A 25,686-nucleotide genomic window follows, 5' to 3' on the forward strand; every position below is an offset into this window, starting at 1 on the left:
CCTTCCGCCTGAATAACAGGAGGAAGGGCAAGAAAAAACTTCCAACATCATTCATTCTCATTTTCCTTCTCTGAAGGCAATTACAGTGGCTGCCAAAGATACACACAAGGGGGCGACAGAGACAGCTCTACTTGCTGGCTGTAAACGTGATGGGTAGGCACAATGGGAACAAGAACAACAGCAGGCAGCGCCATGGATTTGATTTTGTGATTGATTTATTGATTTATTGATTGATTGAAATTTATATTTCACAGTATGTAGAATGGGTACATTTCAAACGAAAGCACACCTGTCTAAATACTTCCTTAATGTCCACACCCACAACACCAGAGGGAGTGCAACAAACCATGTACAACCTAGATTCGGCACAAACAAGGGACTAAATTCTTTTCGCTCCTATGCCACCAAAATGTGGAACGCCCTAACAACAGTCATTAAGACATGTGAATCCCTTGACTCCTTCAAAACCGCTCTCAAAAGGCACCTATACGGACGGCTGCAATTCGAAACTGGCCCCGTAAAATCTGAATCTCCCCCCCCCCCTTTTTCCCCTCATTGTTTCTTTTCCCTTAATTGCTTCCTTTTATGATGAATTCCTGTTCTGTTCTTTGACTAATAATGACTATATAAGTGTCTATTTGTACGTCTCTAAATGTTTTGATGAATTGAACATGCAGTGGACCCTCTTGTAAACAAGTGTAGGCCTAATGCTTAATTGGGTTGTCCACTCACAGTTAACAGTCTTTGTATTGAGTTTGTGCTTGAAATGTACTGTAATTCTGCAAACTGTTAATAAATCAATCAATCAAAATCAAACAAAAACTGTTACTTTGTGGACAAACCATAAGCACTAATTGGCACTAGACTGTAAACTTACAAAAGGCCAGGGTAACAAGTACAGTACGGGGGAAAGCAGGTGGGATCGACTGGCCTGCATGGGACGACGACTCAGACTTTATTTATGGGGGCCAGTTTCGAATTGCACCCGTCCATAGGTGTTCTTTGAGAGCGGGTTTGAAGGAGTCAAGGTCGGGATTCACATGTCTTAATGGCTGTTGGTAGGGCGTTTCACATTTTAGTGGCATAGGAGCGGAATGAATTTAATCCTTTTTTGAGCCGAATCTGGGTTGCACATGGTTTTTTTGAATGGTGAGTTTGTGTATTGTATTGTAGACATGACAAAGTAAAAGCCTCTAGTAAAAGCCCCCTCTAATGATCAGCCAGCTGTGCAAAAACAAGTCATTATATGAAATGAAATCGTTGCACATCTGGAAAAGTGTGATTGTTGTTGTTGCTCCAGTTACAGTCTGGGCGTGTTTTTTTGTCTTGTCAGTTACAGTCTGGGCGTGGTTTGTCTTCATCTGATGACCAGGGTTGCCAGCTTGTGTGAGAGAAACAAGCATTAAGCAACCAGGTCCAGGTCTATTAAAACAAGCCCAAAAAGAAGCAAGCACTTGCGCCAGGTTTTTTAAAATAGTAAAAAATGGCAAATACATTTAGGGATTAGGGTTAAGGGCCGGTGGATCACCTCTTGTAAACAAATGTAATGCTTTATTGGGTCGTCCACTCACAGTTAACAGTCTTTTTATTGAGTTTGAAATACGGACGGCTGCAATTCGATACTGGCCCCCGTAAAATCTTAATCCCCCCCCCCCCCACCACCCCCCACTTTTTCCCCTCTTTGACTATCGGATATAGAAGTGTCTATTTGTATGTCTCTAAATGTTTTGATGAATTGAACAAGGTGGACCCTCTTGTAAACAAGTGTAATGCTTAATTGGGTCGTCCACTCACAGTTAACAGTCTTTGTATTGAGTTTGTGCTTGAAATGTACTGTAATTCTGCAAACTGTTAATAATAAATCAATCAATCAAAGGTTGCTGGGGTCTGTGGACCCCCTGCAGTACCTACCTGTTTGTTGCTGGGGGTCCCAGAGATAGTGTAGCTGTCCCAGCAATGGGTATTTTGGAATATTCTATTTTATTGCTCACCTTCTGAAAATGTATATGTGAACATTATATGTGTGTTTATTTGGGTACATATGGTAAATGCATGGTGATATAGTGCCATCTACTCTGCTCTGGTTTTGTGGTCTGTCTGGTTCATGGGCAGGTTGAATTAGGCTCACCTGCTCTAATAATCACCTCATTTAAATCACCTGTTGGGTCTTGGGCATGTTAGAGCAGAACAAACAGAGCAGAGGTAAACAGAGGAGCTCTCTCATGTCAGCGTCTCCACAAAAGATAAGAAAGATAAGAAGAGAGAAAATAATATAAACATGAACTTAACTGAACTCCTAAAAATCTGTCCAGAAGGCGCATATGGTATGTAATGTTCCCAGTTTTGTTTGTGTCTGTAAAAGTTATATTGCCATTGTATCGTGTATTTGTTTGTGTTTAATTGTTGGTGTATGTCTCATTGTGTTTGTTTACATATAATCCGGAAGTCATGATTGACCGACAACAGTTACAACAAGGACATTCATAGTTCATATTTCATTGTGTTTAAGAGAATATTGTTATGTTTTGTGTTGCAGTTTTTCACGTTGTCGCTTGGGAAAATAAAAAGCCCTCAGTGATATCAGTTGGGACCTTATTTCTGCCACGGATGAAGATGGTTTAGGAGCAGTTACAGATAGAAATGCCACTAACCATAATCTCACAAAAATAAGTAGTCCGTGTTGTTAGAAATTTACCAACGGGGTTTGAACAGGCAAAGTTAAGACGTTAGTGTTATGTCTCACTGACAGCTGTTCGATGGTGCTGCGCTCATTGCATGTTCCTGCATGCTTGTGATGATTGGGGGGATTTCTGGGATCTAGTACTTGAGTCTGATATACAAGATGAGTGTATGATGTTGCTGCTTCTCCGTTTTGTATGTTTACTCTGAGTTTGAAAGTAAAGAAGAGTTGTGTTAACCTGTGTCATGGTCCACTGATTCACAAACACAATATTGGCGACGAGGATGGCTGCTTTTTCTCTCCCACCACCTAACCCCTTCCTGGAATTGCCGGGCGAGTCTCCAGTGCCCTGGACTCGCTGGAAACAGTCCTTTGAAACATGGCTAGTTGCTATGGGGCTAACCGGTGTCGGCGCGCCGCGCAAAAAGGCGCTGTTGCAACACTGTCTGGGAACGGAGGGTCAACGGGTGCTCGGGACGCTGGAAACTGAGCCCGATACGGACTATGACGCCGCCGTGGTGCTTCTACAAGGACATTTCGCGGCCCCGCAAAGCGCTCTTCTCCGACGCTTTTTGTTCAGACAACGACGCCAGCTGCCCGGTGAGTCTGTCCACCAGTATGTGGCTAACCTGCGGGGGCTGGCTGGATCATGCAAGTTCGGCGCGCTGCAGGATGAAATGATCCGTGACCAATTGATTGAACACACAAGCAACGTGAAAGTACGTGAGAGACTGTTAATGGAGAAGGATGAACTGTTGCTGTCCGAGGCTGTTGCTATTGCCTTTAATGTTGAGAGTGCAACTGAGTGTGCAGCCATGTTAACAACACAACAGGTGGCCACATTCAGCCGTACATCCGACCACTCTCTGCTCCCGCCACCGCCACGCAGCGATGCAACGGACCCTGACTCCACAGCTGTGATGCAACTGGAACGACGTCAGCGGCCCCGCCCACAACCACAACAACAGCCCTGCGGTAACTGTGGGTCTAAGACACATGCATCAAGAGCCCAGGACTGCCCTGCCCGTGGCCAGTCATGCCGTAACTGCGGTAAGCTAAATCATTTTGCTGCTGTCTGTCGCTCTGCCCCGGTCCAGGACTCCCAGTCTGGTCCCACTGTTATCCACAATGTCACCTCGGGTGCAGTGCCATTCAAGTCATGTTCAGTCTACCTCAATGATGTGTGCTGCCGTCTGCTGGTGGATACTGGTGCGGGCTGGTCTCTCCTAAACATGGATACCTACAATAACTTTTTCAGTTCGCTGCCCCTGTCCGCGCCCTCTACTGCCCTGTATGGTTATGGGGGGTCAGGCATCGACCTGGTGGGGTCTCTCCAGGTGACTGCCCGCTATGGGACTAAGACTGTGCCCGGTTGTGTCTTCCAAGTGGCTCGCCGGGGGGCTAACCTGATGGGTTTAGATGTGTTCACCGCTCTGGGGTTCTCTGTCCTGGATACGGGGGGGTCAGCCATTATGACTGTCACCACGCCATGGCAGCAGAAGTGGCCGTCTCTGTTTCATGGTCTGGGTTGCCTCTCTGCTTTCGCCCACCAACCCCTCATCGACCCCTCAGTTAGGTCTGTCATCCAGCCACTGCGCCGCATCCCGCTGGCCCTACGTGACGGGGTCTCAGCGGAGCTACAGCAGCTACTGGAAGCTGGTATCATTGAACCAGTGGATGCTTCGCCCTGGGTTTCGAACCTGGTGGTGGCCAAAAAGAAGTCGGGGGGCCTGCGTGTCTGCGTGGACCTGCGTGCAGTCAATAAGGCAGTGGTCCCAGACCAGTACCCCCTCCCCACGTCAGAGGAGCTCACGGCTCAGTTCTACGGCTCTACAGTGTTCACTAAGCTCGACCTCAGACAGGGGTACCTCCAGGTGCCTCTTCACCCCAGCAGCAGGAACCTCACAGCCTTTGTCACACATGCCGGGGTGTTCCGCTACACTCGGATGCCGTTCGGCCTATGCTCCGCCCCTAGCTGCTTCCAGAAAGTCATGGTGTCTGTGCTGGCTGGTATACCGGGCGTGGCCGTTTTTCTCGATGATATGGTGGTGCACGGGGCCACGACTGACGTTCATGACCAGCGACTCGACATGGTGTTTGCTGCCCTGGCCAAGCACAACCTTACTCTCAATACTGACAAGTGTGTCCTCTCTGTTCCAGAAATTGAGTTTGTAGGGTTCCGGCTGTCTGCAGGTGGCATAACTCCACTTAATTCCAACTTGGACGCAATTCAGGCCATCCCAGACCCCAGCTCAGCTTCCCAGGTTGCCTCATTCCTGGGCATGACCGGCTATTATTTGAAGTTTCTCCCACAGTACTCTGACACCACAGCCCCTCTGCGTCGGCTGCTGCGCAAGGACGAGCCTTGGGTGTGGTCTCGGGAGTGCAGTGATGCTGTGCGTGCCCTCAAGACGCAACTTACTTCTTCCCCAGTGTTGGCCCACTTTGACATAGCCAGCCCCACCCTCGTGACTTGTGACGCATCGTCTATAGCTATAGGAGCTGTGCTGTCGCAGATCCAGAACGGGGTCGAGAAACCCATCGCCTTCGCCTCCCGGGCCCTCAACCCGACTGAGCAGCGGTACTCCGTGGGCGAGCGAGAGGCGTTGGCCTGCATCTGGGCCTGTGAGAGGTGGCATCTCTATCTCTATGGCCGCTCTTTCACTCTCAGAACTGACCACCAGGCTCTTACGGCGCTGCTGTCCACGTCCGGGACAGGCCACAGACCACTCAGACTACACCGCTGGTATGACCGCCTCCGTCAGTACAATTTTGATCTGAAATTCACCCCGGGCAGAGACAATGTTGTTGCTGACCTGCTGTCCCGATCTGTCCCCGCCCCGGCCCCGGCCCTGCACGTCGACACTGACTGTATTGAACGGGACATTATTAACATGTTGCATGCGCCCCTTCAGGCCACTGTCTCTCTGCAGGAGCTCAAGGACGCTTCTGAACAGGACCCCATCCTATCTGCCCTCCGCACATACGTTCACGAGGGCTGGCCTCATGTGGTCCCGGGGGAGCTTGCTGCGTTCTCCCGTGTGCGTCAGGAGCTCTCCTGTTGGAATGACACCTGTGTGGCACGTGGGCTGTGCACAGTGATCCCTGGTGCCCTGCGTGCACGCGTCTTGTCCATGGCGCACGAGGGCCACCTGGGCATCGTGAAGCTGAAACAGCGCTGCAGGGACCTGGTGTGGTGGCCAGGGATAGATCGAGACATCGAGGCTTTGGTCAAGGACTGCGCTGCCTGCCTCGTGAGTGGCAAGACAGGCCACCAGCCACCCCCTCCCCTGCAGCCTCTCGCCTGGCCCTCTCAGCCCTGGGATCACCTGCAGCTGGACGTCTGTGGTGAGATCCACGGGGTCCCACACCATCAGCGCTTCCTGATGGTTGTCTACGACCTGCACTCAAAATGGCCGGAAGTTACCCCTACTGGTTCTGTGACCTCTCGGGTCCTCACCGACTTCCTGGACTCTCTCTTCTCCCGCTGGGGCCTTCCCCGGACCATCACAACGGATAATGGCCCCCAGATGGTGTCCGCTGAGTTCACTAACTACCTCCAGAGCAAGGGTATCCGACACGTGCGCACTGCATACTACCACCCCCAGGCCAACGGTGGTGTTGAACGTTTCAACCAGTCACTGAAAAACGGCATCAGGGCGCACAGGGCCCAAGGATGCTCGTTTTCCCAGGCCCTCCGTCATACTCTGCTGCACTATAGAGCCACCAAGCACTCGACCACAAGCGTCTCCCCGGCCTCCCTCATGCTGGGCCGGGAGCTCGCTTTGCCCCTTGACAGGCTCCGTTCCACTACGCCCGTTTCCCTGCCCCCTTCCCCTGTGGTTAGAGCCTCGGTCTCCCGTCAGCAGGCTCAGATGAAGCGCCGCTACGATCAGTCTAAACGGGCCAAGGAGCCGCTCATCGCCGCCTCCGACTGGGTCAGGGTCCGTCGGCCTCACCGGGACAATAAAATGGCTTCGTTCTGGTCCTCCCCCCTTCAAGTTGCTCGCCAGCTGGGCCCCGCCACCTACCTCCTCAACGATGGCTCTCGTTGGCACTCCAGCCGTCTTCGACAGGTCCCTGCTCCTCCACGCACGGCTGTTGACACGCCTCGCTCTGTGGATTACGCCGTGACTGCGCCTCTCTCTGTGGATTATCCCGTGGCTTTGCCTATTCCTGCACAGGTCTTGGACATTCCTGGGCCTGCTCGGCCTCAGGCCTGTGCCACTCCGCGTCCTGCTCGCGTGCGTTCTCGCCCTGCCCGCTTACAGGACTTTGTGTCGGGACTGTATGCTTGAGTTTTTGCCAGGGGGGGGAAAATGTTATGTCTCACTGACAGCTGTTCGATGGTGCTGCGCTCATTGCATGTTCCTGCATGCTTGTGATGATTGGGGGGATTTCTGGGATCTAGTACTTGAGTCTGATATACAAGATGAGTGTATGATGTTGCTGCTTCTCCGTTTTGTATGTTTACTCTGAGTTTGAAAGTAAAGAAGAGTTGTGTTAACCTGTGTCATGGTCCACTGATTCACAAACACAATAGTTAGGACTCAAAGTCAGATGACTAGTCCACTAGACCACCGAGTACACTGCCATGTTAGAGATCCGACTCTGTATTGTGTATTTGAGCCGTGACGTCAGCCACTTCCGTGTTCTAAGAAAGTTCCACGTCATATATTTTCTTTGTTGTGGACACTTACAGTTACATTAATAATTATACTCGAGTTGGAAGCATTAAGACCCATTTAACCCTCAATGGCTTCCCTTCTGACAAATAACGTTATTGTAAAAAATAATAAAATTCACGCGTTCATATGTAGCTATTTTGTATTTACAATGAGAAGCGGACGGGACCCGGATGTAACGTAGGAGGACTACAATATGACTACAAGAAAATCGCGCGTAAAAACTCGCGGGCGTGGCATCACACCGGAAGGAAGTGATGCCACCCTCAAATACGGTGCAGACGCAATGAGGTGGGTTTGGTCAGTGTTTGTTTGGAAGTGCCACGTCATTCTTCCGGTCCGTCGTCTGCAGGCAGAAGGTAAATAAGTAAATGTTATTTAATACTTAACGCTGTTGTTGTTTTTGTTCAAACGTCTGTTATCGCTTGTGAAGTTACTTGTTATGATGTTTATATATATGATGTTACTACAAAACTGATAAACAGTGTTCCAGTAGCTGAATGGTTACTGTCGGTTGTTTGTAAACAACCGTGCCTGAGTTCACGTCCCCATCGATGACCGAGTGTTTTTCCTTCTTACCAAAACAAACACAATTGTTTTAGTCACTAACCACTATGCTACAATCAGCATTATATAATCAAAGGATCAAAAGTAGCAATCTTCTACATTCTCTAATTGTGTAGTTTTTTGGAAATTAAGCAGATGCTTAACAACAATTGAACTATTGAGAGTGTAAAGATGTACTATTGGGGTCCATTTGTTTACCTACATTAAATTGCTCTGATAGGTATTTTGGGTATTTGGTGAATGAAGGGGTAATTTTCCATGTGTAGATATAGTAACACTTTCTCCCCTAGCCTGCGGGAGATAAAGAATTGTTTTGGATTGAGTGCCTCCCTCTGTGTAACAACATGTTTTTCTCCAACACTGTCCTCCCAACTTAAGGTGCCGCTGTAAGTCACTGTTTGATAACCTCTCAACTCAAATGGTTCACTTCCCATTCGTCATACTTCCTGGGAATTCCCAAGAAAGCTCTTAGAAGGAAGTGAAGTGGTCACGTGACTGGGCTGCGCCATGACACTTTCATGGACACTTTCATGGGAGCCAAACTACACCCGGAAGTTTGGCAGAATGCATTGGAGTCAATGAGAGCTCAGTGACCAGCTCATGAACAAACATTATTTATGAATGGCTGAGACCTTTTGTAAAGTGATGCTTCTGGAAAATAAAATAATATATATAACACGTTATTTTAGGCTGTCTTATTTTTTGATGTGCATACTACTTAATGTGATTTATTTTTTCAAAGAGCAGAGAGCAGCCCAGGCAGAAAACGTACTATGTGCTCTTCTATAAATACCTCAATAAAAATAAAGTTATTAAGTCGAAAAACAACCACTAAAAAAAAACGTGTCATATCACTTATGTCTTCTTTCATATTCCTGAACCAATTATATGACAAAGCTTGCAAACGTTCATGTATAATGTTTGTTATGAGCTGGTCCAGCCGGCTCCATTCACTGCCATGTATTCATTGCACTACTGGTGTGAGTTTGGCTCCCATGGAAGTGTCCATGAAAGTGTCATGGCGCAGCCCAGTCACGTGACCACTTCACTTCCTTCTAAGAGCTTCCTTGGGAATTCCCAGGAAGTGTGATTTGCCACGTCAACTAAGTAGACCTCCCCGGCAATAGGGGTCGCCAATATTACCATTTTATTAGCTTATGAACCCAAAATGAATTGCTTCCTACGTCATTCTTGTTTTGTTTTACAAGCCCTATATAATGTAATCCCGGACATTGTCCGGGGGAGAAATTTTCACGATGCTGTTCTTGTAAAGTCCATTCTGCTCCCCAGAACATATAATGGTTAATTGAAAAGTATGCGCTGACTGTGTGCGGACTCTCCTTATTGCGTCAAGTCTTGGTATTTTTCCTGCTGTATGTAATTCTACTCTTTTCCTCCTTAAGTATTGCAGCTCTTCCCCTAAAGTATTTATCTGTAAATTTATATAGTATTATAGTTTTATAAGTTTAACCTTATAACATTAAATGTAAAGTCTAAATATGCACATGGTTTAAAAAAAGGTCTTACAATCTTTTACAATATATTAATTTGGACTTGAGTACTTTTACCTGAGTACATTACTAGCCTTTCCTGCACTGGAGTCTCAAAGATTTAGTAGCTTAGAATTCAAAGGTTATCTAGGCAAATATGTATTATAGTCTGCGGCAGGGTTCCCTGTATAGCCACTTTAACCCCGTAGCTATTTGACATTTATCATGTCAATTTTGAGGGTCTAAAGACCCTCAAAATAAAGTTATTTATCAATTGTGACAGTAATCATTGCTATAGACTAGTGTGTGTTCAGTAACAGTGTTAAATAGCTCTATATTGTGACAGTAATCATTGCTATAGTGTTTGTTCAGTAACAGAGGTCTCCCGGTCTCTCCAGCTTTTTGTTAAACAGAAAAAGCATTTTCTGAAACTGCAATTTTATCCAATCAGGAACGCAGTCAGGATACAGATTAAACAAGTGGAATTGTAATGTAACAGACAAAATTAGAACTGGAACATTAAGCTCATAAATAGCTACTTTCTCCTGATTGGCTGAAAATGTGTCACCTACCTGATTTTTTTTTTTTTTTAATATCGTCACGTTATTAAACTAATTGCCTAAGTCATCTTTTCAAGGTTTTCAGGAAACACAAAAAACTGTGCCAAATGTAGAATATATTATATTTCTTAATAATTTCAATTCGAAAAAATATGACTATTGACATAAAGGTGTATGTCAATCATGTAACATGCAAGGATAAAATGAATTGGGCCAATAGCTGAACATGCCATTTTAACTTAGGCAATTATAAACGTTATTTAGGCCAAATTACTTCTGCACTAAGTGACTTAGGCAAAATGTTTTATTCCAATTATTTTTAATAGACCATGGTTTAGGGTCAGCCACAGAGTGTTTAAAATAATATCAGAGCACAAAGACATTTGACACTGAAGGGGAGTGAATGGGAGTGAATTTGGAGTGAATGGGACTGAATGGGTGGTACTGTTACTATGGGACTGAATGGGAGGTACTGTTACTATGGGACTGATACTATGGGACTGAATGGGAGTGATGGGGAGTTAATGGGACTGAATGGGAGGTACTGTTACTATGGGACTGATACTATAGTCCCATAGTAACACTACCTCCCATTCACTCCCACTCACTCCCTCCCATTCAGTCCCATTCACTCCCTTTCACTCTGAATGGGAGTGAGTGGGAGTGACAGTCCCATAGTAACAGTACCTCCCATTCACTCCCTTTCACTCTGAATGGGAGTGACAGTCCCATAGTAACAGTACCTCTCATTCACTCAGATTCAGTCCCATTCACTCCCATTCACTTTTATTCACTCACATTCAGTCACATAGTAACAGTACACCCCATTCACTCCCATTCACTCCCATCGTATCAGTCCCATAGTAACAGTACCTCCCATTCAGTCCCATTCACTCCCATAGTATCAGTCCCATATTAACAATACCTCCCATGCACTCCCATAGTATCAGTCCCATGGTAACAGTACCTCCCTTTCACTCCCATTCACTCCCATAGTATAATTAACTCCCATTCACTCCCATGCACTCCCATAGTATCAGTCCCTTAGTAACAGTACCTCCCTTTCACTCCCATTCACTCCCATAGTATCAGTCCCTTAGTAACAGTACCTCCCTTTCACTCCCATTCACTCCCATAGTATCAGTCCCATAGTAACATTACCTCCCTTTCACTCCCATTCAGTCCCATGCACTCCCATAGTATCAGTCCCATAACTAAAAAACATTGCATGGATGCACCTGGGACGTATCCTCATTGATGTATCCTGAGGTCAACGGGGTTTCGGGTCTCTCAACATAATACCCCTCACTCAGGCGACCCAGCCGGGGTTGATCAAGTCCCGACTTACGTCCCAGTAACTACCCTCAATCAGTCCCACTAGGGAAAAACCAGGGGCACACAATCCGTTGGAACTATTCCAGAACTACTCTGCCAGGGCTGGGAGGTACACTTCTGGCACATGGAGGGACTAGGCTTTGTGGGTTGTCTCCTGGCTGGGTACTGTTACCCATAGTAACAGTACCTCCCATTCAGTCCCATTCACTCCCATAGTATCAGTCCCATAGTAACAGTACCTCCCATTCAGTCCCATGCACTCCCATAGTATCAGTCCCATAGTAACAGTACCTCCCTTTCAGTCCCATTCACTCCCATTCTATCAGTCCCATAGTAACAGTACTTCCCATTCAGTCCCATTTACTCCCATTTTGAAAGGTGTGTTAAAATGGCCTAAGTCACATTTTATTATGACTTAGGCAAAATAATATGGCCTAGTAAATCTCCCTCTTGACATAGGCCATTGTTTTAATAGGGTGTAACGGAAGGCCTTTTACATTAGGGCTTGGGCGATTTTACCAGAGGTGGCCAGCATCACCAGGTGGTGATTTAGGCCAAAAAAAATGACTTGCATGGTTCATTGGTCCATGGTCTCAGGTCATTGAGCGGCGCGCTATAGTGCGCGATTCTTCATCATTGTTGAGGATTTTAAAAAAAAGGTGAAAATCAAGGAAAAGCGAAAGGCTATAGTCCATGGTCACGGACCGCATACTGGTCAAGGTCATTTATACTGGTGAAGATCATTTACTAGTCTTATGAAGGTCATTTATACTGGTCAAGGTCATTTACTAGTCTCATGAAGGTAATTTATACTGGTCAGTCATATACTGGTCACGGTCATTTATACTGCTCAAGGTCATTAAGTGGCATGCTATAGTGCGCGATTCTTCATCATTGTTTAGGATTTGCGAAAGGCTATAGTCCATGGTCACGGAGGGCATACTATAGTGTTTTTTTTCACGATTTTGGAGGATTTGAAAAAAAGGTGAAAATCACGGAAAAGCTAAAGGCTATAGTCCATAGTCTCGGAGGGCATACAACAATGTGTGGTGCTATACAGGCCGTTCTGGAAAATTTGGGACAGAGGTTCATCGTTGGCATCCAGGGAGTGTGTGTGCAAAATTTGGCATCGACCGGGTTAATGGTGCTGGAGATTAGCTGTTAACAAACTGACGGACACACACACACACACACACACTCAGAGTGCAAAACATACTCTCTCCCCATGGCTTTGGCCTGGTGCCATACCGTTATTAATTATTGCCTACAATGTCAATTGTGAAATTACTTTACAGTTGAAATGCAAAATTTACATTTCAACGAATGGACCTCGTAAAACAAAACAAAAACCAAGGCACTGGTTGTGGTAGGCTACTTCTGGTTTACCAGAATGGGGTTCAACTCCCTGCAGTGCTCTGCTCAATTTGTTGTATTTACATGGTTCATTTTATATTTTCTGCTCATTGTGTTGCCTTTTCATAGATGATAACCCCCAGGTTCTTTAATGTGTTTGCACTCCCTACAGTTAGGTTACCAAGTCTATTTATTTATTTATTTATTTATTATTTCTGTTCACTAGAACTAGAACCAATTACCAAAGTAGGCTTTCTAGTTTCTAATAGCCTGAGCTAACGTGTTAGGTTTCTGGTCTAGAGGGGCGGGTCGCGGCTCAGATTTGCGCACGCCCTGATTGGATCTCATCGATCTGTCCGTCACCCCCGGCCCCTCCTCTCCCCCCTAGTGCAGCGCTATGTCACATCATTTGGAGCGACGCCCACCCGGAAGGGTTGACTCCCACTTTTAGACCAGAGCGGTCAATGCGTTCCTCCAGGCTTTCAATTTTGCACCAATAAAAATGAAAGCCTGGTACCGAGGCTAGCTTTCTAATGACACAACTCGCCTTTGTTTTGATGTGTAGCAAAAACGTTCTTTTTATTTACGCCAAAGAGTAGAGGCTGGTCTGCATTCATGCGAGCGGGAAGTTTAGAGTAACATAGCTCTAAATGAAACGCATTAGAGCTATGGACCAGAGCTAGTAGTCATAGCACTTCATGCATAGTTTATATAGTTTCATTATATAGTTATATTAAACAGAGAGGACTGGAGTCAATTGGGTTATATTATGTTTAACACTAATTTGAAGCTGTCAAAATCTGACAGACTTCTGGTGGCCATGGCCACGCCCACCTTTAGGTAACGCCCACTTTCGGCCACGCCCACAAAAAGGACCCCCCCCATGTCATTTGCCAGGCAGGCTCCACTGTTAAGGGGTGGCGCAAGATATAGCCCATAGGATATTTGTAAAGGGGCGATGTGACGCTTGTGAGCTTGTAGATCTACTATTTTCAAATAAAGCTTGAAGAAATGTGAAAAATTTGGAATATTAAACCTTTAACAACACAAATCGTGTGTGGGGATTCCTGGCACAACATGTTTTCAGATGGGGTTGTCTGCAGACAAATATAGTAGGCCTATTCATTTTTGATGAATTGAACAAGGTGGACCCTCTTGTAAAGTGTAATGCTTAATTGGGTCGTCCACTCACAGTTAACAGTCTTTGTATTGAGTTTGTGCTTGAAATGTATTGTACTGTAATTCTGCAAACTGTTAATAAATATTTCAATCAATCAATCAATCAATCAATGGGTTTAAATTAACATTAGGATTAAGCCCAAAAAACCACAAAGCCGCAACTACACATATTTACAAGCAATTTTACAGAAAAACAAGCCCGAAGCGGACATGGCAACACTGCTGATGACACTTCCCGCATGCGCCTGGCGTGGCTATCATTCATCATCAGAACGCGACAAGATGGCGGCCAGTGGGATGCTCCTTCGCTGCGTGTCTTCCAACTTCTCTGCAGCCTTGCCGCTGTTTCAAAGGACTCTTTTTACCTCCAGTCGACTGTTCGCAGGTAAATATGAAGAAGAGTTGCGTTAGTCCAACAACATGCACGTTAGCATGTTGTTGTTATTATGATTGCTAGCCTAGCCTCAGCTAATCGCAAAGAGGACGTCATTGAGGCAGAACTGTCACTAGCTGTAGCACAGTGGTTTTCAACATTTTTCATCATCAAGATCCATTATTTATTCTAAATTTGAGCCACCGACCACCATTTCATTTGATGGGATTTAGCCTCTCAGACCCAATACTTTAGAATATTTTGTTGTTAGATAGGATTTTGTCCACAATTCCATGCTTTATTGATGTGGTAGGAAGGACTACAAGCAAACAATTATTCTACATTATCTAATTGTCTCCACCAGGCCGAAGGCATGGGGGGAGAGTATGTTTTGCACTCCGTCCGTCCGTGTGTCCGTCCGTGTGTGTGTGTGTGTGTGTGTGTGTGTCCGTCCGTCCGTGTGTCCGTGAGCAACTAATCTCGGCCACCGTTAACCCGGTCGATGCCAAATTTTGCACACACACTCCCTGGATGCCAACGATGAACCTCTGCCCCAAACTTTCCAGAACGGCCTGTTATAGCGCCACCAGGAGGCCGCTTTGTGCAAAACAAGTTTTTGCACAGTACACCTACAGATTTTGTCCAAACATCACGCAAATTGGTACACAGTCTCTCTAGAGCCATTCAACGAAACCGGTCTTTCACATTTCTCACACTCCATCCTGATTGGTTAAGATTGGCTTCCAAAGTTCACAGGAGTGCTCAGTTTCAAACAAAATGCTGCAAATCATGAACACATCGCGTGATTTCCCTGAAATTGTGCACCCACATTCCCACTAGGCCGAGGACGAAATGCCACATGAACAATTTCAACTCAGCCTCAAGGTGGCGCTATAACTGGCCGAAAAGTGTTTTTACCTCTAACTGCACGGATCTGTGGATAACTTTGTATGCCAACTCCCTAGAGGCCAAGGAAAAACCTTTGTCTGGAATTTTTCACATCTGCTCTTTATAGCGCCACCAGGAGGCCGACATATGTAAAACACATTTTCTATTATTACTCCTTCAGATTTTATCCAAATTTCACGCAAATCGGTACACATGATCTCCATAGTCATGTGATCAAGACAGGTTTGTTTGATTTCTCATATTCCATCCTGATTGGCCACGATTGGCTCCTACAGTTTTCAGGAGTAGCCCGCTTTGTACAAATCGCCACAACTCTTCAACGCAGCGTCCCATTGCGATGAAACTGTGCACGCATATTCCCACTAGGCTGAGGAAGAATCCTGGTGGAGACCTGTGCCCAGAAGGGCACTTTTTCTAGTTGTGTACTGTAGACCTCTTGAAAAATAAGTAATGTAGATGTTTAACAATAATGTAACTCTTGAGGGCCTAAAATGAGACCAAATGGACCCGCAAGTGTCTATTTGGTTTTATTTTACACTCAAGAGTCAAGACAAGAGCTCCATACAGGGTCCATTTGAATGATTGAATCAATTTGGCTAACAACTCAACTCCATTATTTTAGCTGGAACCCCCTCAAGGACTGGTGGTTAAAAACCACTGCTGTAGCAGGCTGAGTAGTAGTAAGTAGCCTTGCCGAGCCATGAGGCCCATAGGGCAGGAGCCTATCTCCTGTTTCTGTACCGTGAGGCAGCTTGATGTACAAGTACACCCCCTGGAGATGACGCTAGTATATCGCAGGGACTTACCCCCAATCCAACCCTTGATGCTGAGTGTCAAGCAGGGAGGCACTGGGTCCCATTTTTAGAGTCTTTGGTATGACCCGGCCGGGGATTGAACCCCAACCTCCCAGTCTCAGGGCCAGGGGGGCAGTCAGACAGATATTTTGTGAAGCCACAAGGAAATCGGGATTTCCTGAAAGTTCATATAATGGCCTGTTGTGGCGCTGTCATTGGGCCCAAAAGAACCCATAGCCCCATAGAAGTCCATGTATTTGGGCCCAACTTCACCTAGACTGTATTACCTTAATAAACATGGTCATGAATACTTTCTGCTTCCAGTCACTAGTTTAAAGTCTCATTTCTAATGTCATCATAATCTTTTTGGAAAATTATGGTCCCATTTATAAAAGAAAATGACCATAAAGTCGCGCATGTTCTGAGGGGCGTGGCTACCGTTACAGTCTATGATCGGGATTCCCCACCCACTCGAGTCAAAATAAAAACCAACTAAGAAGAAGGGGGGAAGTCCCGCCTCGTTGTCTGGGCCAGCCAATGGGCCAGCTGGGCCCAAACGGATCTAGAAAGATGTCGACTTACAGTGCAAGGACTGACAGGCTTCATTTTACGTTCATGTTAGACCCGGGGAACGCTTTGTCCATATTTTTTACAGTCTATGCTCAGGGCGGACACTCTAACCACAAGACCAGTGAGCTGGTATATAGCAGGCTGAGGCTAGCCCTGAAATATGACTGTCAGAATACCAAACGACTCGCCCCTTTACCAACTCGCCCCCGCGAAATGTTTTAATGTAGTTAACAGTTAATTTAATATTTCGCTCCCTCTCTGAAATCTGAAATTATCTTGTATACAGATTAATTTGATTGTATAGTAGTCGATCTCTATACTGTAGCCCATGTTTTTTAATGGCATCATCATGCTATTATACCCATGGAACTTAACAATGATAAATTAATATGATAATACATTTTTATATAATCACCAACATGAATTATGTTTTTTATTTACAGCTAGGTAGAGTAGTGGGGCGAGATTGAAAAGGGGCGACCGTTTCTGTTACCGACTGTCATAATCACAAACTGAAGCCAGTTTTACACGATTGCTACATTTACAGAGAGAACGTGTACATAAACATTCAGATTTCATATATAAAGTACTCATTATGTGTGCCACGGGTGTTAGGAATTTGCCGGGAGAGCGATTAGCATTGCTGCATTCCGCGTCGTTTAATAAGAAGCATTTTTATTCGAGCGCTCCGGCTACTTTTCTCAAACGGGGTGCGTAATGAAAAGTCACAGTTGCACACCGGGATTCTGTATTGGCAGTGCAGTCAGTGTGCCTATATCAAACACACCCAGTGTTTCAGAGTGCCACACTCCTCCCAACCGATAGGGGCGTGCAGTTGAAAGCCAATGGCAAAAAAAACTGCTCGGATAAAAATGCCTTTTATTAAACAACTCGGAATGCAGAAATGCTAATCGCTGTCCCAGCAAATGGCCCACGTGGTGTGTACTTTATATTTGAAATCTGATTTGGATTTGGAATTTGGAATAATCACATTGATTATTGCACGTAACGTTTGGAAACGAGCATACATTACAAATCTTGTCACTTGTATCTCAACCATAACCACCCACTTAGTTCTCACTTCTCATCATCCCCCTTTTAGTTTGTTTTTTGAGGGGCGCAAACATTGTCCTAACACAAACATTGAATGCCATTGAAATGATAATGAATGGCGTGTTTTTACGTATATGCATTACGTAAACGCAAACATTGAAGACAAAAGTGAGGATGCAAATTGTGATTAGTAGGGATGTGTAAATGTGTCCAAAATGAAAATCGATTTGTATAATTCAATATTAACGATTAATCGATTAATCGTTTTTTTTTGGGGGGGGGGGGGGGGGTTTAATTTTTTAATCTTTTTTTTTTTTAACTTTTTTTTTTTTTTTTTTTAATGAACCCTACAAATAAAAACAATCTTCCCCCCAAGGGGTACCTAAGTCAAAAAAGTTTGGGAACCCCTGATGTAGTTGATTAACAATAATTGTAACTCTTGAGAGTTAATAAGGGTCCATTTGGTTACTAACTCCATCTTTTAAATGAGGACCACTGGTGGTCCCTGGACCACTGTTGATCCAATTGATCACCATAGCAACCCCAGCCTAGGCCTGATTAGGTAAATTCCCAACACCTGCTAAATCCTCCAAACCTGTATATTGATTGGAATCAATCTCCACCCACACTCCTCTCAGTCATGCAGCTACACAGACACATCCCAGGCACACTTTGGTAGGCCTATAGCCCTGTCCTGTTTGGATGACAATATTGCCTTTCCAACTGATTTTCATTAAAAAAAAAAAAAAAAAAAAACTATTATCGATTATTAATTTTCATAATCGATTTCGGGTCCTATCAACGATAATCGATTAATCGGACCCATCCCTAGTGATAAGCTGGAATGAGTACGGTGGTATGATGTACGATGATAAGAGCGCCCCCCTCACTTCACTTCATTTTTAAATAACATTCGAAAAAGCTGCCTGCAATCAATTGCAACATTATAGTACATTACTACTAGTTTGGATCAACACTATCATACTATTTTATTGATAAGATGTAATTTATCGAGTCTGACTTACTTTCGTGTCTTGCCTTGGATCAAGACTCATAAAAATACATCTGATAGTCTTGATCCAAGGCTTGTAGTACATTCATATTACAGAGATTATCTGACAGCCAGGCAGACTCATGTACGTGTCTGTTCAATACGGCAACAGATGCATGATTTAAATGCAGAAAATTCAAATTATATGGAAAAATAGTACCTAATAATGTTATATAATTTGCCATTCTCATCATAAACATAGTTCATCTTTCGATGAATCAAGTACAAAAGGACCCCAATGGAAACAAGCCATAGGCTTTCTTGGAAATAAAATCCTTTTAGAAGACTGAACTGTACTTCCCTGTGCTTTTTTGCAAACTGCTAATAGAAGTATTCAATCTTTTTTTACCAGCTATCCACCCACCATCACATAGGCAAGGCAATTTTATATAGCACTAATATTCATCTAAAAAGGCAATTCTACATAACGGAAAACATCCCGCGGCGCATGTAATCCTACAAATAATGTATTTGTTTACCAGGCTGGTGAACTTCACTCCTGACATTAAAAAAACAAGGATACTTTATTACTATATCGACGATATACATTCCTCCAGTTTAACGACTCAAAATCTGAGGTGTTCGTGTTTGGCCCCCCTCTTGCCAAGGCCATCCTTGCCCCCTTAACCTTAAATCTCAGGCCCACTGTCAAGAACCTAGGCGTCACCTTTGATCCCGACCTCAACTTTGAGCCGCACCTTAAAGGGCAAGACCACTTTTTGAGAGGTTTGGGTTGTTTTCTTACCTTATTATGGGCAAACTAGTCCATTCCATGAGTTATTTCGCTCCGTTGTGGTGTTTATTAGCAAAAAAGTTGCTCATTGACTTCCATTGTAACGGGGAAACGGCTCTCAACGTCACTCTTAGCACATAAACCAACGCAATATCCTGATGTGATCAGCTTTTGTTGCGTTGGTTTATGTGCTAAAAGAGTGACTTTGAGAGCTGTTTCCCCGTTACAATGGAAGTCAATGGGCTGGTATTTCTATTTATTAAATTGCTAATAAACAACACAACGGAGTGAAATAACTCCTGGAATGGACTACCGGTAGTTTGCCCATACTACGGTAAGATAACAACCCAAACCTCAAAAAGTGGTCTTATCCTTTTTAAGAAAGTCATCCAATCTTCATTTTTATCACTAAACATCTCTAAAATCAAATCATTTCTATCCACACCTGACCTATCTGTATACCTGCCTCACAAAGAAATCTATTCATTGTCTTCAATTAGTACAGAATGCTGCCGCTCGCCTTTTAACTGGCTTCAGGAAATTCACCCCTGTTTTAGCATCCCAACACTTGCTCCCAATCTCCTTCAGAATCGATTTCCAACTCCTCCTCACCATATACATGGCTAGGTCCGGTCTCGCTCCACCCTACATCTCCAATCTAATCTCCCCCCATGTCCCAACCCGCTGCCTGAGAGCATCATCCAAAGAGTTATTGAAATGTTTTCTGTTGCTTATTTTCCTGTCTGATTGTGTAAAGCACTTTCTAAAGCAATTTTGAAAGGTGCTATATAAATAAAGTTTTATTATTATTATATACATTTAATTAAACCTTTAATAACTATACGAGGCACATTATAGCTGTCTTTAAAAGGACAACAGGACAACTGGTTTTTCAGGTGTTTTGAAGAACATTTCTCATTTTAAGTCACTTCCATATAATTATATAAAAGTAAAATAAACGTATCTAAAATAAACGTATCCAAGTGAAAAAGGTCTGTCAGTGCACAGGAACCACCACAGTAATAATTTAAGACTCCATTTTGTTTTAATCGTGCTTTGTCATCCCACAGGTCTCAAATTCACAGACAAACATGAATGGATCCGAGTAGAAGAGGGTGGTTTTGGAACTGTCGGTATCAGTAAATTTGCACAGGTAAGCCCGAGAGGACAGAGACTATTAAAATTAACTGTAGGGTGAATTAAAAAAGACTAACTTTGTCACTGCTCTCTTACACATCCTTTACAGGAAGCATTGGGAGATGTAGTTTATTGTGGACTGCCAGAGGTGGGCACACAGCTGTCTCAACAAGGTAAAAATCTCATGTCAGAGATTTGTTTTAGACTAGAGTGTGATTATTAGTAAAGGCTTGAGTGCCTGTGATATCTACAGATAATGTTCAATTACTGGAGACCACACATGTCGGGAACAATTTAAATTGGGAATGCAATGCATGCCCACCTGATTATGCAATTCCCTCCCTGTAAACATTGCCACGAAGAAATGCTTGTCAACAGACATTGTGCAATAGCCCTTGGCAACGCCGGACAAGCTGCTTCTTCTAACCTTTAATGTTGTACCGGTCACTGTGTGCCTTTTTTGTCTTGTATTGTATTATATCTGTATCTGTATGCTGCAGGGCAGGTCCTTGGGAGACAAAATAAAGAAACCTTGAACCTAATAACAGTCCAACGCAAATTACTTTTACAATTACATTTAGATCAGTTCCATCTATAAAGGCTTCCTGTCTGTAGTTGTTCTGTGACATGGACTTTTATGCACTGAATTATGCATCAAGCCAAAATCCAGACCTCTGTTCCAGATGAATTTGGTGCACTGGAGAGCGTGAAGGCAGCCAGTGAGCTCTACTCTCCTTTGACTGGAGAAGTTGTAGAGGTCAATACACGACTGGCAGACACCCCGGGCCTGGTCAACAAGTCCTGCTACGAAGATGGTGAGGATATTAGGGCTGCAACAATCAGAATCGGAAAGACTTTATTGTCTCACCTAAAAAAAAGACTTTACAGTAAAAAGTGAAATTAATTTGTCAGGGAGCTCAGACTTGTAATTCATTCATAAAAAAACTATATAAAACCTCATTACATAGTAAAAAGTGTTCAAATCTAAACTATCGATTATGTTTAGCGGTCAAATTGAATAGTCTGACTAACCACCTAAAAGGATAGTTCACCCCAGTCCGCCAGTTATCACATTTTTAGCCTGGGGTCCACCTATGCTTTCCATGGCATAGGCAGCTCCTGCCGGGAGAATCTAGACGCAGCTGTGCGGCATGAGACTAATTAATTAGAGCGAGAGAGAGAGGAGTGTGTGTACCGGTGTGCGTGAATTTAACAAAGGGGCAGACGATCAGAAAGAGTGGTAGACGTTTGTGCTACTCTATGCCGAATTGAAGTGGACTCGGTCCCAGACCTTTTTTTTTCTCCCTGGAAATAAAAACGTCTGGGTTTCCGAGTCTTATCAAATTATTGGCTTAGGAATGCGACAAAGAATCTCCATGAATTCAAGGCTCCATGGGGGGAGTAATGGTGAACTATTTCCTTTTAGCCCTATTTCATACTTTGTCGTGTTATAAAAGTTCACAGCGCATGGCATCGCGATTGTTGTAAATCGCTAGTAGATCAGTATTTTCTGAAAATTTCAAATGTTTTGCTTCACCCATTCACACACGCATTCACACCCCTCACGGGCGGAGGAAACTTTGCAAGGCACCAACTTGCTCATCGGAAGTAATTGGGGGTTAGAATCCTCAGGGACACCAGGACCTCGAGTCGACACTAACATGAGGGTAGCCATGGATCGAACCCGGAACCTTCTGCATCTCCTGAGCTACTGCCACACCATTTAAGCAGAACTAGGATACAGTGTTTCATCACCCGATTCGAATGCTGTCAATATCAACCCATAATCACCAGCAGGTTACTTATCAAGACCATGCAATAGAGCCAGTAGGCTTTACTGGAGCCTACTGCCTGTGATATGGAAAAGCAGAAGAAAAATGACTCTGCCGAAACATTGTGAAACTGCGCTACAACGACTTAGCTTGGTTGGGGTTAGTAGTCAACAACACAACGTCTCTGCTCCAGTAGAACCTACTGGCTCCATTGCATGGTCTTGATAAGTAACGTACTGGTTGATATGGGACATTCGAATCCGCTAGTTTCATCCACTCTGACTCATCCACTCTGACCTGTAGCCTGACGTGTGTTGCAGGCTGGCTGATGAAGATGACCATTGCCAAGCCTGCGGAGCTCGACTCTCTAATGGACGAGACGGCATATGAGCGATACATCCGCTCCATCGAGGACTAACACAAGGCTACTTCATCTACGGCTATCTCCCCTCGCTCTCTCAATTCAGCCACTATATTGGCAGGGATGTGTATAAGATGTGCCTGTGTCGGTTCTGACACTACATCCACAATCACAGGCGTGGCGCTCCTGACCTCGACCAGTATTGAGCTTCCGGTTGTATATAGATGTGAACGTTAGCGATCCTCAGTCTACTGTTAATAACCAAGTGTCGGCCTGTTTTGACAAACCACCCCGTGTTGAGACAATTGGAAGAATATGTATTGATTACTGTGGCCTCAGCGTCCCAAACTGAAGGGACAAGAGACTATTAATCACTAGACTAGTGTAAGCATTTCAAACACAAGACAGTGAATTTCTTTCATATGAATGGGAGGCTGTGAAACTTACAAAAGCACTTTGGTCTTAGGTCTATACTGCATGTACTAAAGCTACAGTATGGAAACAAGACCTGTACAGTAGAAAATAAAATTTCTTTACACACATTACGTCTGATTTCCACCACTGTAACCCTTGTTCATTATGCCTCATGTACTAATGGGGTTGTAGAAGGAGATTCATTTTTTTTAACTTAACAATTAGGCTGGTTGGTTGGTAAAACAATGAACATTCTATATTACAGAAATATTCTCTAGATCTGAGGTGAGGGCCTATGACCTTGTTTCCTAATCTGTGTAAAGTAACTATTTACTATTCCTCCAGGAACTATGGTGAACCTTAGCTGTAGGGCTCTGTCTGGCCTTGCCCTGTGCTGCAGGAGGCCTCCCATGTTGCCATAGCACTAAACTCTCTTCTCTGTACTCACTTGAACATGCTGGCACTAAAGTCTCACTGAGACAGGCAGTGGTCTAGTCCTGCTTGTGGCTCATGTGTGGGTTTTGTTAGGTCCTATATGTATGTCTCCATGATTGATGGTTTGAAACAAAAACGTACCTTTTGTGGACGAACCATGATTAAGCGTTGCACTAGTTTACAACAGGGTCCACCTTTTTCAATTCATCAGAACATTTAAAGACGTACAAATAAGGATAATACTGGTGCTTGAACTCCCATGTGAGCAATGGCGTGATGCGTTGTCATAAAGCAGTCAGTCAGTCAAGGCTCAGAGCAGTCCAAGTCAATGTGCTGCTAATTGTCATTTCTTTGTGTATAGCTGGGGTTCTGTAAAAAGCCTAATCAAAATGCTGTAAAGGGTTTGAGTACAAAACTATTGGCATCTAAATACTTTACTTTATTTAGGCTACAACGGTACCAACTACAAAAATACTCATGAGTGACTTAACAATTTCTTCTGAATTTTGTCGAAAGCTGATTTACAAGTTCACGTGTGTGACTGATTCCAATCTGTAGTTTTTCCATTAGGGTAGTGGTTTTCAACCAGTGGTCCTTGAGGAGGTTCCAGGTATAGTCCCCAGCTAAATGATGGAGGAGAGTTGGTAACCAAATGGACCCTTATAAGATCTTTAACTGTTGAGTCTAAAATGAAACCAAATGGATCTGTAGGCCTACGTGTTCATTTTACGTTCTCAACAGTTCAATTATTGTTAAACATACTGCATTAGTTAATTTACAAAGAAGTCAATTAGAGAATGTAGAAGAATTGTTATTTTTGATCGTTTGCTTGTTATCTCATGATACCAACATCAAAGCTTGGAATTGTGGACAAAATCTTATATAACGACAACAAGATATTCTTTTTACGTTTTCGGTCTGAGGCTAAATGTCATCAAATGGTGGTCCGTGGCTCAAATACAGAATATATAATGGACCTTGATAAAGAGTTAAAACCATGCACTGCATTAGGGACAATGGAGACTAATAGCTTTTTGAGATCTGGAGTCTTTGTTGTGGAAATTATACTAACACAAGATCACTTAAACTAAAAGATAAGGTGAGGACAAGATGATATGAGGCATTCAGTTCAATTTAATAGAGATCTCGAGATTCTCTAGAGCACAACCATCTTCCAGCATGTCGGATGACTGAACTCCAGAACAATACATGTGTGTCAATTTTATACAGTCTTACTCAAAGGAGGAGGAGTAACTGTTGGTCACATGACCAGACAGGTAGCCTCCACATCAGACAATGGGACAAATCTAATTAGAATGACAAGTGGTCTAAATCTAGTAACCTTGGATGGGTATGAATAAACTGTGATGAATAAACATGACCATACAAAAACAGAGGCTGGGCTGGTGTTGCTAGACAGCTGGAGATCCAGGAACCGTCTCACCGATACTTTGGTCATAACAAAAGCCTATTGATGTGCGTAAATGGTTGATTAAGTCGAGAGAGGCCTAGTACTCAGTGTAGACCACACCCAGTTAGGCTAGACAATCAGGATATGCAGTTTTTACAATTAGTGGTGTGAATGCACAATTTCATATTTCCCATTACATTCCCCCATTTCGACAATTTTGTCGACATTTAAGAGATAGACAATGTTGTTGACATCATGGCAATATGAAACTTTCTGTGAACATGAAATTTAATAAATGTCATTCAAAACAAAAAACCAAACAATAATGTAAAACAAATTTAAAACAATAAAGCATAGCAGAAAATACATAAAGAAAAACAAAGTATTTCAAACGTTACCGTAAAATACAGCATATGACTTTCAAACTTTAGAGGACATAATACATGAATACTGCAGTTTATTCATGCACCATATCACTCTCCAGTCCGGAAATCGCAGCTGTTACATTTTCCCATAATACTGCATCCCACCTTCCCACAGCACAAGATCATACAATCTCACTCTCACTAAATGGTGGAATCCACTGCGTTTTAGGAGGTGAGGGTGGCTGTGTCATGTGGGATGTGGTGTTAACTAGTTTTGACATGATAGTTCTAAAGCCAAGAACTTTAAATAACTATCAACTATCCTGAACATCAGAAATATCACAACAATTTCAACAGCATTGGAGAATATTGTACCATCAATGTGCTCTTTATTCCTCCGAACACACCCTCGACAAAGTCCCAGAAGGGTCCTCCTTGAGTCTTGTGCAATTAATTTAT

At 43.9% G+C, this 25,686-nt stretch overlaps 1 protein-coding gene across 1 annotated transcript; it reads left to right on the forward strand.

Moving 5' to 3' along the window:
• Nucleotides 1-14,120: 14,120 nt before the first annotated feature.
• On the forward strand, nt 14,121-23,141 carry LOC310856998 (glycine cleavage system H protein, mitochondrial-like). Its single transcript, XM_083762588.1, has 5 exons — nt 14,121-14,234; nt 20,403-20,485; nt 20,579-20,642; nt 21,153-21,284; nt 22,562-23,141. Exons 1-5 carry the CDS (start codon nt 14,132-14,134, stop codon nt 22,657-22,659), a joined length of 480 nt encoding a protein of 159 aa, XP_083618714.1. The 5' UTR covers nt 14,121-14,131; the 3' UTR covers nt 22,660-23,141.
• Nucleotides 23,142-25,686: the final 2,545 nt, after the last annotated feature.

Source organism: Protomyctophum parallelum (assembly GCF_964188405.1).
Source record: "Protomyctophum parallelum genome assembly, chromosome: 4".
Taxonomy (NCBI): domain Eukaryota; kingdom Metazoa; phylum Chordata; class Actinopteri; order Myctophiformes; family Myctophidae; genus Protomyctophum; species Protomyctophum parallelum.

Excerpts from the sequence above, each read along its gene's own strand:
- LOC310856998 (XM_083762588.1), top strand. The coding sequence starts at position 14,132 with ATGGCGGCCAGTGGGATGCTCCTTCGCTGCGTGTCTTCCAACTTCTCT. Across the intron at positions 14,235-20,402 it reads CTCCAGTCGACTGTTCGCAG|GTCTCAAATTCACAGACAAA; the intron begins GTAAATATGAAG and ends GTCATCCCACAG. Across the intron at positions 21,285-22,561 it reads CAAGTCCTGCTACGAAGATG|GCTGGCTGATGAAGATGACC; the intron begins GTGAGGATATTA and ends CGTGTGTTGCAG.